Source organism: Hydra vulgaris, chromosome 07 (assembly GCF_038396675.1).
Source record: "Hydra vulgaris chromosome 07, alternate assembly HydraT2T_AEP".
NCBI lineage: Eukaryota > Metazoa > Cnidaria > Hydrozoa > Anthoathecata > Hydridae > Hydra > Hydra vulgaris.
In genome coordinates, this window is record NC_088926.1 from 6,948,962 (window position 1) to 6,967,986 (window position 19,025).

Consider the following 19,025-nt stretch of genomic DNA (forward strand, 5'->3'; position numbering starts at 1 on the left):
TATATATGTTTTAAAAAAATTTTTCAATATTTGCTGTAGAATGATAGGTTTGATGATTACTACATGGAAAGACCTAGACAGCGATCACGAGAAAATGAGAGACGAGATAACAATGGTGCTAGTGAGCCACTTCTGCCTCCATCATCTACTATTATATTGCAGAATATTGGTTTGGATATGACGGAACGCAAGGTAATTTTAATTAAAAAAAAACTATTTTGAAAAAACGTTTTCGTATGGATAAAATTATTTTCATTAAGATATTGGAGTTAATAGTATGTTTAGTATATATAGTATGTTTTTTCTCATTTTTACTACATTTGCATTACAATCCTTTGAATCAAATAACAAGATTTGATTTTATAATTTTTAAAGAAATTATTATTTTTAAAATAAATAAAGCACTTTAATTTGTTGCTATCTTTTTACAAAAAATTGCTTAGTCCCAGAGTTCAAAGTTTTTTTGCAACATCTAAAATCTATGAAATGAAAATCTATGAATGAAAATTCTAGAACTTTTGAGTCCTATATACCAATAGTTTTAAATTTGGAGTAATTGGGAGCCATGAATGTGGATTTAAAAATGTCAGACTCTAAGGAATCTAAGTAAATATCTAGTAATAGAAATATTTAATATATATTTTTATAATGGTATTATAATTTAAAATTAGTATAATAAATGCAGAATATATAAAATTTAGATTGAAGATCGAGTTAAGGCAGATGGTTTTACATGTCGTCACATAGCTGTAATCAGAGATCGCGATACTGGAGATAATCGTGGATATGCTTTTGTTGAATTTCACTCAATTGAAAATGCTGAAAAATGGTTAAAATTTAATAAAGTAAGTGAAACCATTCCAGTATGTATTTATTTTAGTTTTTTTATTCAAAAGTTGCAAATTGTTGTAGTTTTTTTTTTTTTAATTTTTCCTTCTTTTTTTTAAACAAAATTTCAACAAAGCAGGCAATCATTTAAGTTTTAAGTTTCTATAGCAACAAAGCAATCATTCAAGAGTTAAGTTTCTATAGCAACTCACAACTTAAATATGTGCAATAATAGGGTGAATCTGATTTAGATGAAGAAATAGTGAGATAATAGTTTGATCAGAGCCAAGATGATAACTTGATCAGAGCCACCTAAAAATCTATAACATGGTCGTTAACATCACTAAAACAAATTTAATAGTATTGTACAATATTTAATATAGTGTAATATTAAACAAAAAGTAATAAATATTAAATAAGTAAGGTATTAAATGTTAAATTATTAAAACATTAAATAATATAATAATACAAAAATATATATATAATATAATAACGAATTTTAAATCGATATTAAAAAAAAGTAATATTAAATTAAATTGTGATTAAACTTAAAGGAGTATTTATAATTAGAAATAAATTAAAATAAAGTAAAATAAATTTATTATATAAGAAATTGAAATGTTATGATTTTTTGATTTTTTGTTTATATTAAAAACATAAAAACACATATAGATCTGACTTAATAATGATTTAGGGAGCTGTGGGGGCTTCAGTACATATATCAACTGATTTAGATTAAACATGCTAGGGAGTTGCTGCTACATTAAATGAGGGTTTGGGTTGGGGCCTCAATAATTTTTTTTCTTTCTATTCTTCATTGTGTTTTTGCTTTTTTGTTTGATTTTTTCTTTTTCTGAAAAAATCATATAGAAAAAGCTGGAATTTGGGCATTAAAAATGTGTATCTATATATACTACAGCAGGTATATATAGTGAGAGAGAGTTATTGTTTTTTATGTTGTTTTTGTGAATTTTGTGGATCTTTTCTAAACACAAGTGGCTTCTCTTTTTCGAATTTTATTTAGTCCGTCTGTTCTGCATTTTATGTTGTAAGTTATAAATAATAACTTTGATGCCTTGGTATTTGTTAAATAATTTTGTTTTTTGATTTTCTTCATGATAATTGTTTGTTTGCACTTAACAAAAGCTACACTATAGTTAAAAGGCAATAATAGCAATAATAGCAACTTCAATAATGTTGTTGCTGTTTTTCACCATACACTTGGATTACAATATAGCAAATATGTTATTTTTATGTTAGTGATGGGAGGCTAATGCTTGTGTTTTTTTATGTGTAATCTCTCGTGTTTTTTTATGTATTCTCTCTAAATAATAACTTTATAAAACGGCTATTTTCTCAAAAATCTTTTAAAAATGAAGAATCATGGACTTTAATTAAAATATTTTATATTATGCAAATTATAAAGTGGCATCATAGAAATCCTTCCAAAGGAGTGCCAGGAGTAGTGTCAAAAAATAAACTAAATATATTAAAAGGCCATTAGTGTTGCCAAAATAATAAATGGCAATAATGTGTTGCAAATAGTAAAAAAAGGAATAGTATCATAAAGAATAAAAAAGGAATGTTAACAATTTAATGTTGTTGTTTTTTATCCAAAGTAGTAATATTGTTGAAAATAAAAACCAGGATAATGTCATAATTATATTTCTTTTCAAAGTACAATTTAATACATTATAGCTGGTACTTGTAAATATAAAAAATTACAAAAATGAATTTTTTAATTGATAGGCTGCCTGTCCATACCAAAATCCTCAGACGGTATAGCAGCACTCCTTACTATTTAACTTAGTCATTGTATGCAAGGGGCGAATTAATTAAATTTACCAGATGGCAAAAATTTTTGCAAAAAATATAACAAATTTACTGCAACAAAAATAATGAAGTTCTTTCATACTCACTAAAAAAAATTAAAAAAATGAATTTTGTGGTATTATAAAATATAAATGTTTGTAGCGAAAAAACCCAGACCGGAGATTCTTTTAATATAAAAAAAAAATCTTTTTAAAATCACTATCACTTGTCCAAATTTGAACAAAATTTTTAATAAATACGCTTTTTAAATGAGCGTCATAGTTTAATAATATGATCTGTTCTGATCAATTATTGGGATTTTTTCTTAATTATATGCTCTTTCTTGTTTGGAGTTCTAGTATTTTTTGTAAAAATTGATAGAAATATTATATTTTGACAACTATATATAGTAAATATACATCAGAACCGATTAGAACTAGGATCTATAGTAAATTAAGGCACTTTTTCGAAAGATTTTAACTAAATTCATGTTAACACTGATGAGCGAAAGTGATCTAAAGATTCCAAAATGGTCTTTATTAGATTCAATATTAGGGATAGTAAAAAGGTTTTGAAAATTGTAAAAAAAAAAAAAAATTTTAATATTAAAAAAACCTGAAGCAAAAAAAAATCATAACATCTAAAGCTCTTGTTTGTACATACGCTGATGAAATCATGCTAATTTCAAATAAAAGAATTCAAATAATTTGTAAATCGCCTTAACTACACTTAGTAAGGCTCTCATAACTACTATGTTTTGATTATTATTTGTATAAAACAGATTTTAAACAAATAAAAACTTCAAAAGTACAAATAAACAAATATAAAAGACAAGCATTTTCTTTTCAATTCTTGGTGATACTTGTGGTCTAAAAATGTTAATTTTAAAATTGGCTTTGCCTGACAGACAAATAACCGAAAGTAATGATTTGTCTGACCAGGTTATTTTGTGTCAAAATAGATTTAAAACATGATAAAACCTTTTTTTATAAAAACTTTTACCCAGGAAATATAAAGATTAGTAATCATGATCACTTCAAGGAATATTCTTTCAAGGTCACTAAGTGGCTTTTGCTCATCGCAATTTGCAATTGCTTAATTCACCCCTTAGTATACACCCTGCATCTGTTATACCTATTTTCAAAAATTCTGGAGAGTGATCTGATTTGTTTAACTACTGTCCCATTAGTCTTCTTCCTATCATAAGCAAGGTTTTTGAATCTTTAATCAACAAACACTTAATTTCTCATCTTGAATCTAATAACTTATTTTCTGATCATCAATATGGATTTCGATCTTCTCTTTCTACAGCTGATTTGCTAACAGTAATAACCGATAGGTTTTATTGTGTATTAGATAAAGGTGGAGAGGTTAAGGCCATAGCTCTTGACATTTCAAAAGCTTTTGATAAAGTTTGGCATGCTGGTCTTCTCCATAAGCTTTCTTCTTATGGTGTATCTGGTAATGTCTTTAAAGTTATTTAATCCTTCCTTTCCAATTGTAGTATAAAAGTTGTCTTCGATGGACAGCACTCTTCTTATTCTGTAACTTCAGGGGTTTCTCAAGGTTTAATTCTTGTCCCTATACTCTTTTTAATTTACATTAACAGTATTCCAGATATTCTTACACCTAAGGTGTTTGCTGATGATACTACTTTTTATTCTTGTCATGATAGAAACCAACACTCTCTGGTTGCTTGGAGGGGGCGTTTGAGCTTGAAAAGGATCTCACTTCTGCTACAGCATGGGGCTCACAGTGGCTGGTGAAGTTCAATACAGATAAAACTCTTTTTTTTTCAGCCAATCATTATCGTAATAATTTAGATCTTCCTATATTTATGAACGGTGATGTACTTGATGAGTCATCCACTTTTCATCTTCTAGGATTAACTCTTGCTTCCGATCTTTCTTGGAAACCATATATCAAATCTGTTGTAAAATTAGCATCTTCTAAAGTTGCATCTCTTTATCGAGCTCGACCCTTTCTTACTTCGGATTGTATTCTCTATCTCTATAAATCTCAAATCCGGCCTTGTATGGAATACTGTTGCCATATCTGGGGCAGATCTTCTAATGATGCCCTTTCTCTTTCGACAAGGTGCAAAAATGCATTTTAGACATAGTTGGACCTGCTCTTGCAGCCAACCTCCAACCATTATCACATCGTCGTAATTTTGCTTCTCTTTCTCTTTTCTACAAATACTATAATGGGCACTACTCTAAAGAGCTAGCGTCTCTTGTGCCATCTACTAAAATTCACTCTCTTGTTACTCGTCATTCAATTAATCTTTTTTCTGTGACTGTTTTTAAGTGCTCCAAAAACTCTTATTCGTCTAGTTTTTTTCCTCAAACATTAGTTATTTGGAATTCACTTCCTTCATCTTGCTTTCCTGGTTCATATAATTTGTAATCTTTTAATTGGTCTGTCAATTGTTATCTTGTTCTAAAATCTTCATCTTTTCTCTTCCAGTAACTTCAAACTTTAATTAATGGTTGCTTGCAGCCTTGTTGGAAGCGAAGATGTTTAAAAAAAAACAAAAACAATTTGTTTAGTTTTTCACACTCTTTAATCTTGTGAATAACTATTATGAATAAGTATTCTTAATTTTGTTAAAAATTTAGTTTATTAAAATTTAACCAAATAAAATTTGTATGATTAAATTTAAATTAATCCTGCAAGTAATTGTTAGTTCAAATGTATCTATATGTTTATTAATTTTTGTGTTTTAAGCGTGTGCTTTTCATTGATGATCGTCAAATTCATATGAATTTTTCGAAGTCTCGTAAAAATGATACTCCAATTTATGCAGACTGGAATTGTGTTGAGGTTTTTATTTTTTATATATATGCAAATCTGTAAGTTATAGTTTATAGTCTTTTTATGTCTATATATATATATATATATATATATATATATATATATATATATATATATATATATATAATATATATATATATATATATATATATATATATATTCTTTTTAATTCATATATATTAAGTAGATTATATAATACACTTAAAAGGCAACTCTGTTAACAAACATACTTTCTTTACAATCTTTGCATATTTTATATTGTATTAGTTTTAATATTATTATTTGCTTTGTTTTGTAACATGATTACTTTTCAATTTTTTCTTTTTAGTGTAAGGCTCTGAACTTTGGCAGTCGTAAACAGGTAGAAAAAAATCCATCCTGTTTTCGTTGCGGCATTCCACAAAAAGGTCTTACCATTATTTATTTGTATAAAAGAGTCAATGTTTAGGACAGGGTTGTAAAGTCAGAGTTGCAATATTTTTAGCAAAATCAGAATTGCTAAACAAAGTCGCGACTCCGGCTCCAATAGTATAACTTTTCGGTATTGCACATGCATGTACAAATTACTTAACCTTGAAAGAATTTGTCATATATTTGGCACAAAAAAATTTTTTAATTATCGCATAATATTTTTTTAAAAATTTAAAGATTTTTTCAAAAATATTGCATTGGGATTGGAGTCGTACTCTAAAAATTTCAATGATTAGAGTTGGAGTTGGTACTTTTTTTTATGACTCCACACCCCTGGTTTAGGATTTATTTTTTATTTTTAAATTTTTTTAATTATTCATATATATATATATATATATATATATATATATATATATATATATATATATATATATATATATATATATATATATAGATACATACATACATACATATAATATTTCACTATCAAATATTGCAAGCTCTCTATAAAACATCAATGTATTTCTCACTGAAACCAAATAGTACCATTTATAAAAAAAAAGGTTTTAAATAAATACTTATTTAGTACCAACATTCTTCTTCTCAATCAAAACCAAATTAGGAAATTTTTATTTGAGTATATATTTAATGAATATTAATTTTATCTTTTATTATTATTGCTATTTTTATATTTGTAAAGCTATTATTTTTATTTTTTTACTTTTTTAACTCTTCTACTAATTTTACAATTGTCATTAATTTACCTTTGTTTTAGAAATCTTAATAATATTATTTATAATGATAATGATTCAATTGTAGTAATACTTTTATGGTTATTGTCCTAATTTTTGCTAATATTATATTTACTTTTATTTTATTTTATTTTTTATGTTAAATCACCTCCCCAAGGCCAAGAAAGCCACTACAGGCGAGGAGGCTACTTAATTGTGGTTATAACCCTCTCCTAACTCTATAACTCCAAAACACGAACCTTGACAAACAAGGCTGCTGCGCGGAGAAGCAAGTTGAGCGTGGTACTACCAGGGACGTGGTGGGGATTAAACTCGGAACCTCTCGCTTATAAAGCGAGAGCTCTACCACTACACCACTACCGCACTTTAATAATTTCTGTCTTAGTTACAAACTTTACTATTACTATTTTTATCATAGTTTTTTTCATTAGTTATAATTTTTAGTAAAGTTATAGTTACTATTTGTTATAGTTACTATTTGTAATGTTTTTTTATTCACATTATTTTTATTATATTATTATTGCAATTATTAATATTATCTTTATTTATTAGTGCTTTATTTTCCTTTTTATTATTATTATTTTTTTCTCTTTATTTTATTTTAAATTCTTTCAATGTTATGTATATATATATAAATATATATATCTATATATTTATATATATATATATATAAGGAACGACTAATCAAACAACTCACAAATAACTGTCCTCAAAGAGAATACTTTTTCTTAAATAGAGTGGTTAATGTTTGGAACACACTTCCGGATGCAGTTAAAAACTCCAAAACTACTAATTCGTTTAAAAATAGTTAAGATGCCTATAAGAAAACAATATGAAACTTATATACAGTTCAGCTATCATAGTTGACCATATTCAGTTGGTCAGCTCCGCTTTATGCCACAGCTCAATCTTATTATTATTATTATTATTTTTTTTGTTAATTCACCTCCCCAAAGCCCAGAAGGCCACTACAGACGAGGAGGCTACTTAATTGTGGTTATAACCCTCTCTCAACTCTATAACTCTGAAACACGAAACTTGACAAACAAGGCCGCTGCGCGGAGAAACGAGTTGAGCGCGGTACTACCAGGGGCGTGGTGGGGATCAAACTCGGAACCTCTCGCTTATGAAGCGAGAGCTCTACCACTACACCACTACCGCATAACTATGTATACATGTATATTAGGGTGGCTCATAAAACAACATTATTTGAAAATGTCTGCTGGTACCTTCTAAATGTGTTCTTTGTAATAAATAATTACTTAAAACTTTTTAGGGTTGCTTAAGACCCTTAAACGTCATACGGGTCCCGTATAAAAGTTTTTAAAATAGTAAAACGAATTTGTGGAAACATTTAAAAACTATGTAAATATGTACTTTTTTGTTGTTGTTAAAAAATGACGGTTTTTGAGATATCAAATTTAAACTAGTAATCTTAGATAAAATGATTATTGGTTATGTTTTATTAAATTTTGCTTCTTTTGAGACCCAACATGATATGCTTTTGAAAAACTTTTTTTTTCAGAATATTTGGGACCCATATGTTTAAGGGTCTTGAGCAGCCCCTTAAAAAAAATTTATTCAAAATTTTTTTAAATTTAGTAGTTATATATGACATAAAACACATTTAGAGGGTACCAGCAGACATTTTCAAATAATATTGTTTTACGAGCCACCCTAATATATGTGTGTGTGTGTGTTTAATGTTTCTTAACTTTTAAATAGTTGAAAAGTATAGGATGCCAAATACAGCAAATATTTCATATATGTGTGTGAGTGTGTGTGTATATATATATACACATATACATACATACAGGGCTGGTGCGATGGGGGTGTGACACCCCGCCCCTCTGCATCAATGACTTTTTTGTTCATTTAGTTTGGCAAATTTTACCCTTTTTGACAAGTCAGTCGGCAAATTTATTCTTTCGCTTCTAATCTTGAAAATAAAAAACCACATAAATATAAATCTCGTTCCGTTTGGAATTTTTTCAAAGATTCCGGCAAGTCCAGTTCCAGCCAGAATTCAAAATTTCCAATCCGGTACACCCTAATATATATATATATATATATATATATATATATATATATATATATATATATATATATACATATATATACTTTGTTTCATCAATTAAGATTTATCAGAAACCATTTTAATTGATAAAATACAGTGTAAAATGATAAAAGTTTTAGACACAAAAAGCATGAGTAAGGGAGAAGAGAAATATTATTACTTATATTGAAAGAAAAAATAACACCTTGTTAAAACCATTCAAATTTATCAAGCATAATAGAGCTTTGAACACTTTTTATATATATAACATACATATTTTTTTGGACATTTTTGCTGACACTTTAATATGTAGTGTCTATTTTAATCTGTAGTCTATTTTTTCATGACTTTCTTTAGGTAATAATTATTTTCTTGATAAATATGTATTAAGAAAATACAATTAAGATAAGTTATATAATGATATGATAATAAAATACTTTTTAATAAACTTTATGTTAAATCTGTTAAAATACTTTAAGTTTTTATTTAATATACCTTAATATACATTTAGTGTATATTAATTTTATTTATTTTTACTTTATTTTTATTTATTTATAACAACTCACTACATTAAAAGTTCATAATGAATAAATATTTATTATACATCACAAAAGTTAACTAAAGTTTACTAAGAAAGTAAGAAGTTGACCTATATTTTTCACTAGAAACTATGACAGGATTTTCTATTTAAAATTTATGAAATTGATATAAGAGAAAGAATATTTCTTTATTCCTTTGACAGAATTAAAGCAAACCATACCTGTATTAACATGATAAAAATGAATATTTTTTTATATTTATCAAAGTTTTTTTTATTTTAGATTCATTTGATGATAATGAAATACGTAATAGAGATTCCAAAGAAGACATATCAAAACTTGAGCCATGCAATGGTTTGAATTATTTATTTTATAAATTTTTTTGAAAAAAAATCAGTGTTTACAGGTTTTATTAATTTTTATCTCTGAACTGTATTTTGTCTTTTTTTACTTGTTAATTTAGTTCTAATGCTGCGTGGAATGGACTTCTCAACAACAGAAGAAACTGTCAGTTTTATATTTCATTTATTAATTTGATATTATTATTTTATTTTTTAAATTTATAATGTAGTTATAAAACTCATAAAAGTATACGCAACCGTGTTGTATTTCAGATAAGAATGTGTATTTCTCAATTGACTTCTTTCCCAATTTATGATGTTCGCCTTATTAAAGACAAGGTTACAGATATGTCAAGAGGGTTTGCTTTTGTTGAAATGGGCAATACACATGTAAGTTTGAAAAAAGATAAAAAAAGTCTATTTTTGGTGAAAGACTTCAATTTGTGTTATTATAATTTTAGTAGTTTTCCGTTAACTTATTTTCAAGATAGTTGTACTAAATTTAAATTTGTACTAAAGCTTAGAATTTAATTTGTTTAAAAAAATTTTATATATGTGTGTATGCTTTTTAATTTATACACTGGATTTGTGCATCCAGTGCACTGGGTAGTGAACTGGATTTATACACTCATAGGAGAAGTGCACTGAAAATAAGAATAAATTATATCTTCAGTTTATCAGCGCCTTATAGTTTTTATACTTAAAAACTAAAAACAAAATAAGATATCAAAAATAATAGTTTGATAACATAAAAAAATTAAAGGTCAAAGGTCTTATGATTCATAAAAAATGTTTTTAAATGTAAAATTTATTGTTATAATATAATATAAACACATAGAGTGGGAATAAATAGATATTTCGTTAATTGAATTTCTTTCAATACGTTTTTTTAAATATAAAAAATTAGTAACAATTTACTGTAACTTGGACTTCATTTAGATCTGCTCTACAATTTTTTACAATTTACATATTTGTAGGATGCACAAGCATTATTAGACATAATTGAACGTTCCAATCCACCACTTGAAATTGAAAACAGACGTGTTACAGCTGGTTTTGCTCGTCATGGTTATAATGCTCCTCTTGCAAGTAAAGCAAACAGCAGGTTATTCTTTTTTATTTATATATTATAAATAGTATAAATAATTTTTATGTGCCCAAAAATGTGAGTGCTTGTATATATAGATGTATATACATATATATGTATATAAATTTATATATATTGTCGCCTTTAACTTGCAGTATACACGCAAATATACACAAACATCGCCTTAATTGCTTTTTTTTTATTCTCATTGATATAAGGATCTTAACTTAGTTCTTATTTTCCTCTAAAAATATATAATAACTAAAACTACCATACATAGTTTAAAAACATGGTAACTAAGTTTCATGTTTTGTTTTAAAATATGCAAAGCGCGGGGAAGAGTCAATAATTTAACATAAAAATTAAAGGTGATGTAGTTTTGTCGCCTTTAAATATGTCTTTATTGCACAATTTTTCATGCTAATATATATATATATATATATATATATATATATATATATATATATATATATATATATATATATATATATATATATATATATATAAATTAGTAAAAACACTTATCTATCTTTTATCTTCAACATAATGTTTCACCATCAGTAGGTTCATCAGGCTTCCTGATGAAGCTACTGATGGTGAAACATTATGTTGAAGATAAAAGATAGATAAGTGTTTTTACTAATTTATTATTGCTCTGTTCTTTAAGAACATTGAGCACTCTATTTGTAGAATACACTGATATATAATATATATGTGTGTGTATATGTGTGTACACACACACACATACACACACACACACACAAACACATACATATATAATCACGATAATGATAAACAGAAGCAATCAAAATGAAGGTTATAAAATAAACTATAAACTATAGATTATAAACTAAATAAAAGCATCAAATTTCAAAATAAATAAGAATTGTATTCTTTCTTGAAAAGGGTATCAACCATTTAGCTCCTTGTTAGTAGCAATTGGCTATAGCAGCATTATAGTGAGTATTGACAATTTTACTGGTGGTCAACAAGTTTATCGATTCAGTTTTTAAGTTTAATCAAAAAGTTTTTTGATTTGGTTTTTAAGTTTACTGTTAAGTTTATCAATTGGTTTTTTAAGTTCAAGAGTCGGTTACTGTTTGTGGGAGTAAATTCCACTAATTGACTACTCTATTAAACAAGAAGTCAAGTCTAATTGCACACATGTTGTTGTTGAGAATAGAGGACTTAAAAAGTTCCCTGAACTTGTTGATAGTGTTCGAGAGAGTTAGAGAAAGGTTCTTTTATATAAAGTTTTAAAGCCTAAAATACATTTATTTCAAATATATATTTTAACTTTAAATTTTAAATATGTTTATATATAAACAATTGTTTTTTAATCAATTTGAACATATTTGATTTAAGCTTGAACTATATAATAAAATAATAATAGGAGATGGTGAATGTAGGACTATGAAGTACCTTAGGAATATATCTTTTTTAATTTTTGTTTGATTTTAACACGTGAATGTAAATACATCCTTCAAATGTCAGGTTTTTACAACCTCCACTGTAAATGTTTGTTCAGTCAGCTGTTCAATGACATCAGAAGAAATATTCACATAGAATTCTGATTTTTTTTTTTTTTTAAAATAGCAGTTTTTAGATTCACAAGATAATTGTAAACCCTCTCAAAATAAAAAGATTGAAAGAAATGTACAACAGAACCAGAACTTTTAAATATTATAAATAAAATCATAATCTTTAAAACTTAAAAAATTAAAACACAGGTTTGAAGTTATAAGACAGACAGGAATATGAATTATGAAGATAATATCAGATTATCGTGTTACTGAAAATTACATAGTATAATCTTCCACCACATTGCTCAGTGCAAAGATGGAAGTGCAAAGGTGGAGCATTATATGAAGCATGACTTTCCAATATGAAGGTTTGAACATAAAACCACATCATGATACCAACTTTTAATGCAAATTTATTACAAAAACTTTGGCTCAGCAAACAAATATTTAAAAATAAATTGTGACTAGATATTAGATGCATTTAGTAAAATCAAGTTGCTCTAAAGTGCTTCACAAACCATTAAAGCAAAGAAGATAGTGCTATAAATATTTTTAAAACTAACATGTTAATGTGGTTTTAAGCATATAAAAGAACTCTTTAAAAGTTAAAAAAATAATTAGAAACATTAACAAGTAACAGCTAGTCAATAATCCATCATCAGCTACTTTTAGAAAAAATGATAATTTGATAAAATCACTTCGAGCAAGAGTTGTGATTCAAATGTTTATTTTAATTTGTAAAATTAGCGTCATAAGTATATTTAATAATCAAAAGTATCAAATCTTTTTAGTTAGTAGAATAGTTTTGAGACCATAAAAATCTTTAGTATGAACTGAAAGTATAAGTTAACACTTTCTTGACAGTTAGAATAATACAAAATATTATGTGTTAACATTGTTTTGAGGCCATAAAAATTTCAGCAAAATAAAATAGTTTTCTATAAATATATATTTATATATATATATATATATATATATATATATATATATATATATATATATATATATATATATATATATATATATATATATATAAAGATGGGGTAATTTCGCCACTAATTCTTTGAATTTAAATAACTTGAGAACTAAAAATGAATATCAAATTTTTTTTATTATTAATAATATTTATATAAACTTTACATTTTTTTTAAATAATTAGAGCAGAAAAAATGGGGTGGCAAAATTACCGCAATAAAATTTATTTTGGGGGAATTTTGCCACCTATATTTATGATTTATAATTTAAAATTTTTTATTTTAAATTATAAATCTTAAAAATACATTTACAATCAGTTAAATAAAAGAACTCTAGCAATATTCAATAAGAGAGGGCATGGCTATCAATATCTAGAAGTGTAGGGTATGTCTCCCCCCAGTCCCCCACCCACTCACTTTTTTTTTTTTTTTTATAGAAATGTAGGATATTTTAGGAGATTTGTTAATGTACCAGCCCCAGCTATCCTTTATGGATATTGAATTCTTTCTCCTAGTGTCCTTCAAGGTATTCAGTATAATTCTGAAGCTCGCTTGCAACTCAGTTCACCAGCTTTAACTTTTGCAATGGCGTAATAGTATTTCTGTAATAACTTTGGAACCGATCAAAATTAGAAAGATAAAAATAATACAAAGATTCTTTAAAAATTTCCAATATTTTAGACTTTTAAATTTTGAATGAAAATAAATAATTTTTATGAAAATTTTAAATTTCCTGTTTTTTTATTAATTATTTTTGTCAATTAATGTCTTATCAAGTTTTCACTAAAAGAAGATTTTTTTTTACATGATTTGATAAGAAATTTGTTTTTCTTCTAATAGAAATTTGAATTAGAAGAAAATCTTATTCCTGAGTTAAGTTATAAAAGTAGATATACACCAGTTGGTGATGAAATTGGCGATATCACCCCATTTTACTATATATATATATATATATATATATATATATATATATATATATATATATATATATATATATATATATATATATATATATATATATATATATATATAAATTAAAAAGTAAAAATTATAATGCAAGACTGGAATTTTTTTTTTTATTAATTGATAGACTGCCTGCCCCAACCAAACCCTCAGTCGATGTAGCAACACTCCGCGCATGATTTATAGTAAAAAAAATAAAAATAAAAACATTTTATTAATAAAAAAAAAAAAAAAAAAAACATTGTTTATATTGTTAAAAACATTCAGAATGTTTTAAAAACATTCTGGTCAATTAATTTTGCGTTTTTGCGGCTTTTTAAAAAACGATTAATTTGTAATTAAATTAATGGTTTTTACTTTCTGACAACACGCAAATGTTGGACGAAAGTCAAAAGTAATTAAAAGTGACATGTGTTGGCGTAAGAATCACTTTTTTCCTTCCGCTCTTCCCAAAGACAACAAACTATAGATCTATATATATATATATATATATATATATATATATATATATATATATATATATATATATATATATATATATATATATATATATATATATATATATATATATAATATTTTCAGAATTTAATTTGTCTTTAAGAAAAAGTTCCTGCTCTTTCACTTTGTATCAAAAATCCTCAAAGTTTTTTCCAAGCCTGTTGTGTCTTATATATTAATTTTTCTGTGCTAAATATGCTGAATTAGTATGAATATAAAAAAATTTTAAATTTATCAGTAATAAATTGCAATAAAACCAATTAGACAAGCCCTTGCTTGTTTATTTGGCCATTTGACATTATCTTTAATTATCTCAAAATTAGTTCAAAGTTTTTTATACTAAGCTTATATTAGCATGTTACTGTTTGGAGAAATTTGTTATTAAAGAAAGTTTTTTTTAAAAGTTTAAAAATAAAGCGCAACTTTATTTAAGTATTTTTTTTGAGGTTAAAATCCAATCATAAAATTTGTTGTGATTTATTGCGTGTATAAGTTAGATATAACAAACTCCTGCAATTGATTTTTTAAAATGAGTAAAAATTCTAAAACAAATTAAACAAGGCAAGTTATCTGTTATTTGCTTTTCATCTTTTTTTAAAGTCTACTTAAAAAAAAAAGAATTTCAGTATTCTATAATAAATAAAGGTCAATGATGTCTGTTTGTTATTCAGTGACAGATCCAGCGAAAGGGGGGATTAGGGTATGTCCCCCCCCCTCCTCCTCCTCCATCCCCACCAGAATCTGAAAGTCCTAAAATTTCTTAGTAATTGAGGACCTTTTTTTTGTTTTTTGTTTTAGGAGTCACAAATGTGGTACAAAATACAAAAGTATTTCAACATCCCCCTTCCCCTCCCCTTCTCCACCAAAAATTTCTGGATCTTTCACTGCTGGTTTTTCATTGTTGTTTTTTACGTGCCTTACACTTATTTTGGTTTTGATTTTTTTTTTTTTTAAGTTTTGATCAATATTTTGATAAAGAGTATTACTAATTACACTCTTAAACAATTAAATTCATAAACTAAATTATAAATTATTTTCACAGAATTCAAAGAAGCATAAAGAAATCTAGAAAGGAAACCATGATAGTGTCAAACTTTGTAAATAAACCAATAATAATCTATGCTTTACAACAAAGTTATGTGGTCAAAGAAGTGTATATATAATTTAAAATTATTTTATAAATTAAGAAATCCTTATGTGTTAAATAGGGTTATATTAGGTGGGATCAAAGTTTGCTGAAATATGTTTATTGAACTTGACACTAATTGACATTTAGCTTATTGAAATTTATTCAAAGTTTATCGTTTAATTTAATATGTATTTATTTTGATTTTAGTATTTGTAAATTTTGTTTATTGCTTTTTATGTGTGTCTCTTATACAATCTGTAATTAATGTCACTTATCTAATTTCATAAAATTAAGTTAAAATAATGTAAAATATAAGGCTTTAATAACTTGGGAGTGGGGGATGCTTAATAGTTGATAAACAGTAGCACTAAATATTCATAAAATTTTTTAAAAAGCCTGAAAAACTGCTTTTGTTTTAAAAGAACTTAATTATTTTCTATGAAAAAAAATACAAATGAATTTTTTTGAGAAAAGTGCAGAAAAAAATTTAGTTAAGTGATATTAGCTAAAATATTTTAATTCATAAAACCTCATTTTATAGATTTGTCTATAACATAAATGAGTGTCTATAATACAGATGAGATGATTTTCCTTCCAGCCAACAAGCATATTTTGATTTTGATCTTTCATTCATTTGAAATTTCATGGGATAAAAAAAAAGTTAGTTTAAAGTAAGTTAAAGTATTATATTTATCAGATGTTTAATTTTAGACTTGGACAAAGTAATATACAGACTGCAGCTAGTCTAGCTGTGGCACAAGGAAATGCGTCTTCAAAAACAGAGGTTACTGAAATTTTTATTGAAATTACATTCATAGTATCTGTGTTTTTATTAGATAAAAAAATTTCATAATTTTTTTATCTATTTTATATTTATAAATAATATTTCTAATATTATAGTTATTATAATAAATAATTATTATAATAAATAATTATTATTATAAATAATTATTATTATAAATAATAATAGAAAATATTAATTATAATAAATAGAAAAACGACTGAAGCTATAAAATGTCCTTTGTTAAATATTATTAGACATTATAAGACTATTAAAACAGTTTTGGAACAAACTGCAGAATAAAGCACGGTAACACAGTCGTCAGTGTCTCATTGCAAAACAACAAATTTCTTATTCCTTGTGCACTCATTTTTTTCGTCTTTATTTTTTGATATAGTACTCACAAGCCTTCATCGATTCGTACAATACTCCAGGTATGAATACTTATAGTGTGAACAGATCTAACAATGGAAAAGGTAGTATGAATGAACATGGCTGCCATTGATTAGGAGGGAAAAAGCAATTAAAATTTCGAGAGGAAAAAAAAAATTACTTTTAAACGATTATCTGGCAATTATAAAAAAGCTTTTCATTTTCATTTTTCAAAAAAAATGATTAATAATTTTAGTTTGCTTTATTCCCTCTGCTGTTTTTAATGGCAAAATTCGCTCAAGTTTTCTAGCAATCATTTTCAATGGCAAATTCTTTTAAATCGGATAAATGTTTTTAAACTTAGTTTGAAAGAATTTTCCTTTTTTATTGCAGGTCAACACCCACTGAACACTCAGAAAGGTAAGCAACAAATAGTATTTCTATAGACTCTTTTTAATTAGCCAGTTTTTACTGGAATGGTTTATAACTTGCAGAATAATGATCACCATGGCATGATCCAATTCAATTTAGACTACCATATTTTATCATATTTTGTTTTTCATTTTGCCATCTTAAAAAATATGAATAAACATTTGAACTATAATAAAATAAGATCTAAAAAATTTCTATATTTATAAGTGTATTTCAGACAATAATCAGAAATTGTGTCAAAATATTGATAACTATATAATTTATTTATTATAACATTTTTGTTAGGGTTTTCTAATAAAATATTGATTTTTTAGGTCAAAAGCTTAAACCCCCTGTTCCAAATCAACCATTATCTTCTACCTACACATTTGATGCTGCAACAGGCTACTATTATGACTCTGTTACAGAACTTTATTATGATCCAAATTCTGGGGTATGTTAAAACAATACCTATTTCTTATTGCATTCTTTGCTGCTTGTCACATTAATAAGCAATGTAATCTAAAATGCAATTTAAATTTTTAATTTAATGTATGATGGTTTAAAAATATAATGTGTGATGGTGTAATGTAACGTATGATGATGTATTAATGTAATGTATGGCAGTGTATAAATATAAAGTATGGTAGTGTTTTAATATAATTTATGGTGTATGATTCAATATGACTTCATAGCATTTTTTTCTTGTTATTATTATCATTATTATTTATTTTTGTGTTAATAATTGATGAAATAACAAGTAAATAGTTAAATATAAAAATAATCTAAAAAAAAACAATATAATTTAAAATAATAAATAAACAGTAAAATTACAAAACTATTAATAATTAATAGTGGTCAAGTTTTAAAGCAATTTCTTTTTATGATTAACCAAAGTACTACTACAACGCAACCACTGGTCAATATCTGTTTTGGAATGGTGCTCGATATCAAGCTGTCAATCAAGATGGGTAATTTTTGAGATTCTAAAATAATTTTAAATAAAATTTAAAAAATGTTATATGAATTTAATCATGTTTTTTTTTTTTTCAGAACACCTATTGTTTCTAACACTGCCACAAATAATACAGTTGAGGCTCCACCTCCGCCAGAAAAAAATGAGAAAGGTAATTGTGTTTAACTCAATTATTTACTATATATTAACTTTTTCAAGAAGTTAGTCTATCAAGGTAGGAACCCATATCAAGGTTTGATATGCATTACCTGTCTATCAAGGTTTGATAGACAAGGATTCCATATCAAAATTTGATGCATGTTAGTAGAATAAATTTAAAAAATGCAAAAAAATGCATCAAAGGACTAGACCAAGCTGTCAAGCTCAAGTGAAATAAGGAAAAAATTAGGAAGAAATGAAGGGTAAAAAAATTTTTAAAGATATACTGAACAGATGTTCAGAATGAAATAAAGACACTATAGTAAAGCTTATAGTAAATAAAAGAATATAGGCACAAGGTTTGATAAACAGGTATTCCATGTCAAACTTAGTGCTTGTGAATAGAATAAGTTTAATTAGAAAGATAGTTTTAGTGTTAAATTTTTTTTTTTTTTTGTTAATCAAGCTTTGTTAGTAACAAGTATTTTAATTTTAACATTTTTAACTTTGATTTTTTGTTTAGTATTATTTTATAAATTTTTGATTTCTTATCAGATAAAGTTGGTTTGAGCGGAAAGAAGCCAAAAGAAGCCAGAAAGGTACAATTAAGATAATTT

General features: G+C 25.7%; 1 protein-coding gene across 1 annotated transcript in view; it reads left to right on the forward strand.

Moving 5' to 3' along the window:
* Positions 1 to 19,025, forward strand: part of LOC100200901 (RNA-binding protein 10) — a 31,302-nt gene that overhangs the window by 409 nt on the left and 11,868 nt on the right. The window contains exons 2-16 of the mRNA XM_065800920.1: positions 40 to 192; positions 702 to 845; positions 5,371 to 5,466; positions 5,786 to 5,864; positions 9,498 to 9,569; positions 9,679 to 9,722; positions 9,830 to 9,946; positions 10,534 to 10,661; positions 16,442 to 16,514; positions 16,909 to 16,945; positions 17,277 to 17,303; positions 17,630 to 17,748; positions 18,192 to 18,265; positions 18,348 to 18,421; positions 18,964 to 19,007. Coding sequence (XP_065656992.1) covers positions 40 to 192; positions 702 to 845; positions 5,371 to 5,466; positions 5,786 to 5,864; positions 9,498 to 9,569; positions 9,679 to 9,722; positions 9,830 to 9,946; positions 10,534 to 10,661; positions 16,442 to 16,514; positions 16,909 to 16,945; positions 17,277 to 17,303; positions 17,630 to 17,748; positions 18,192 to 18,265; positions 18,348 to 18,421; positions 18,964 to 19,007 — 1,281 coding nt within the window. The remainder of the gene's footprint in view (positions 1 to 39; positions 193 to 701; positions 846 to 5,370; positions 5,467 to 5,785; positions 5,865 to 9,497; positions 9,570 to 9,678; positions 9,723 to 9,829; positions 9,947 to 10,533; positions 10,662 to 16,441; positions 16,515 to 16,908; positions 16,946 to 17,276; positions 17,304 to 17,629; positions 17,749 to 18,191; positions 18,266 to 18,347; positions 18,422 to 18,963; positions 19,008 to 19,025) is intronic.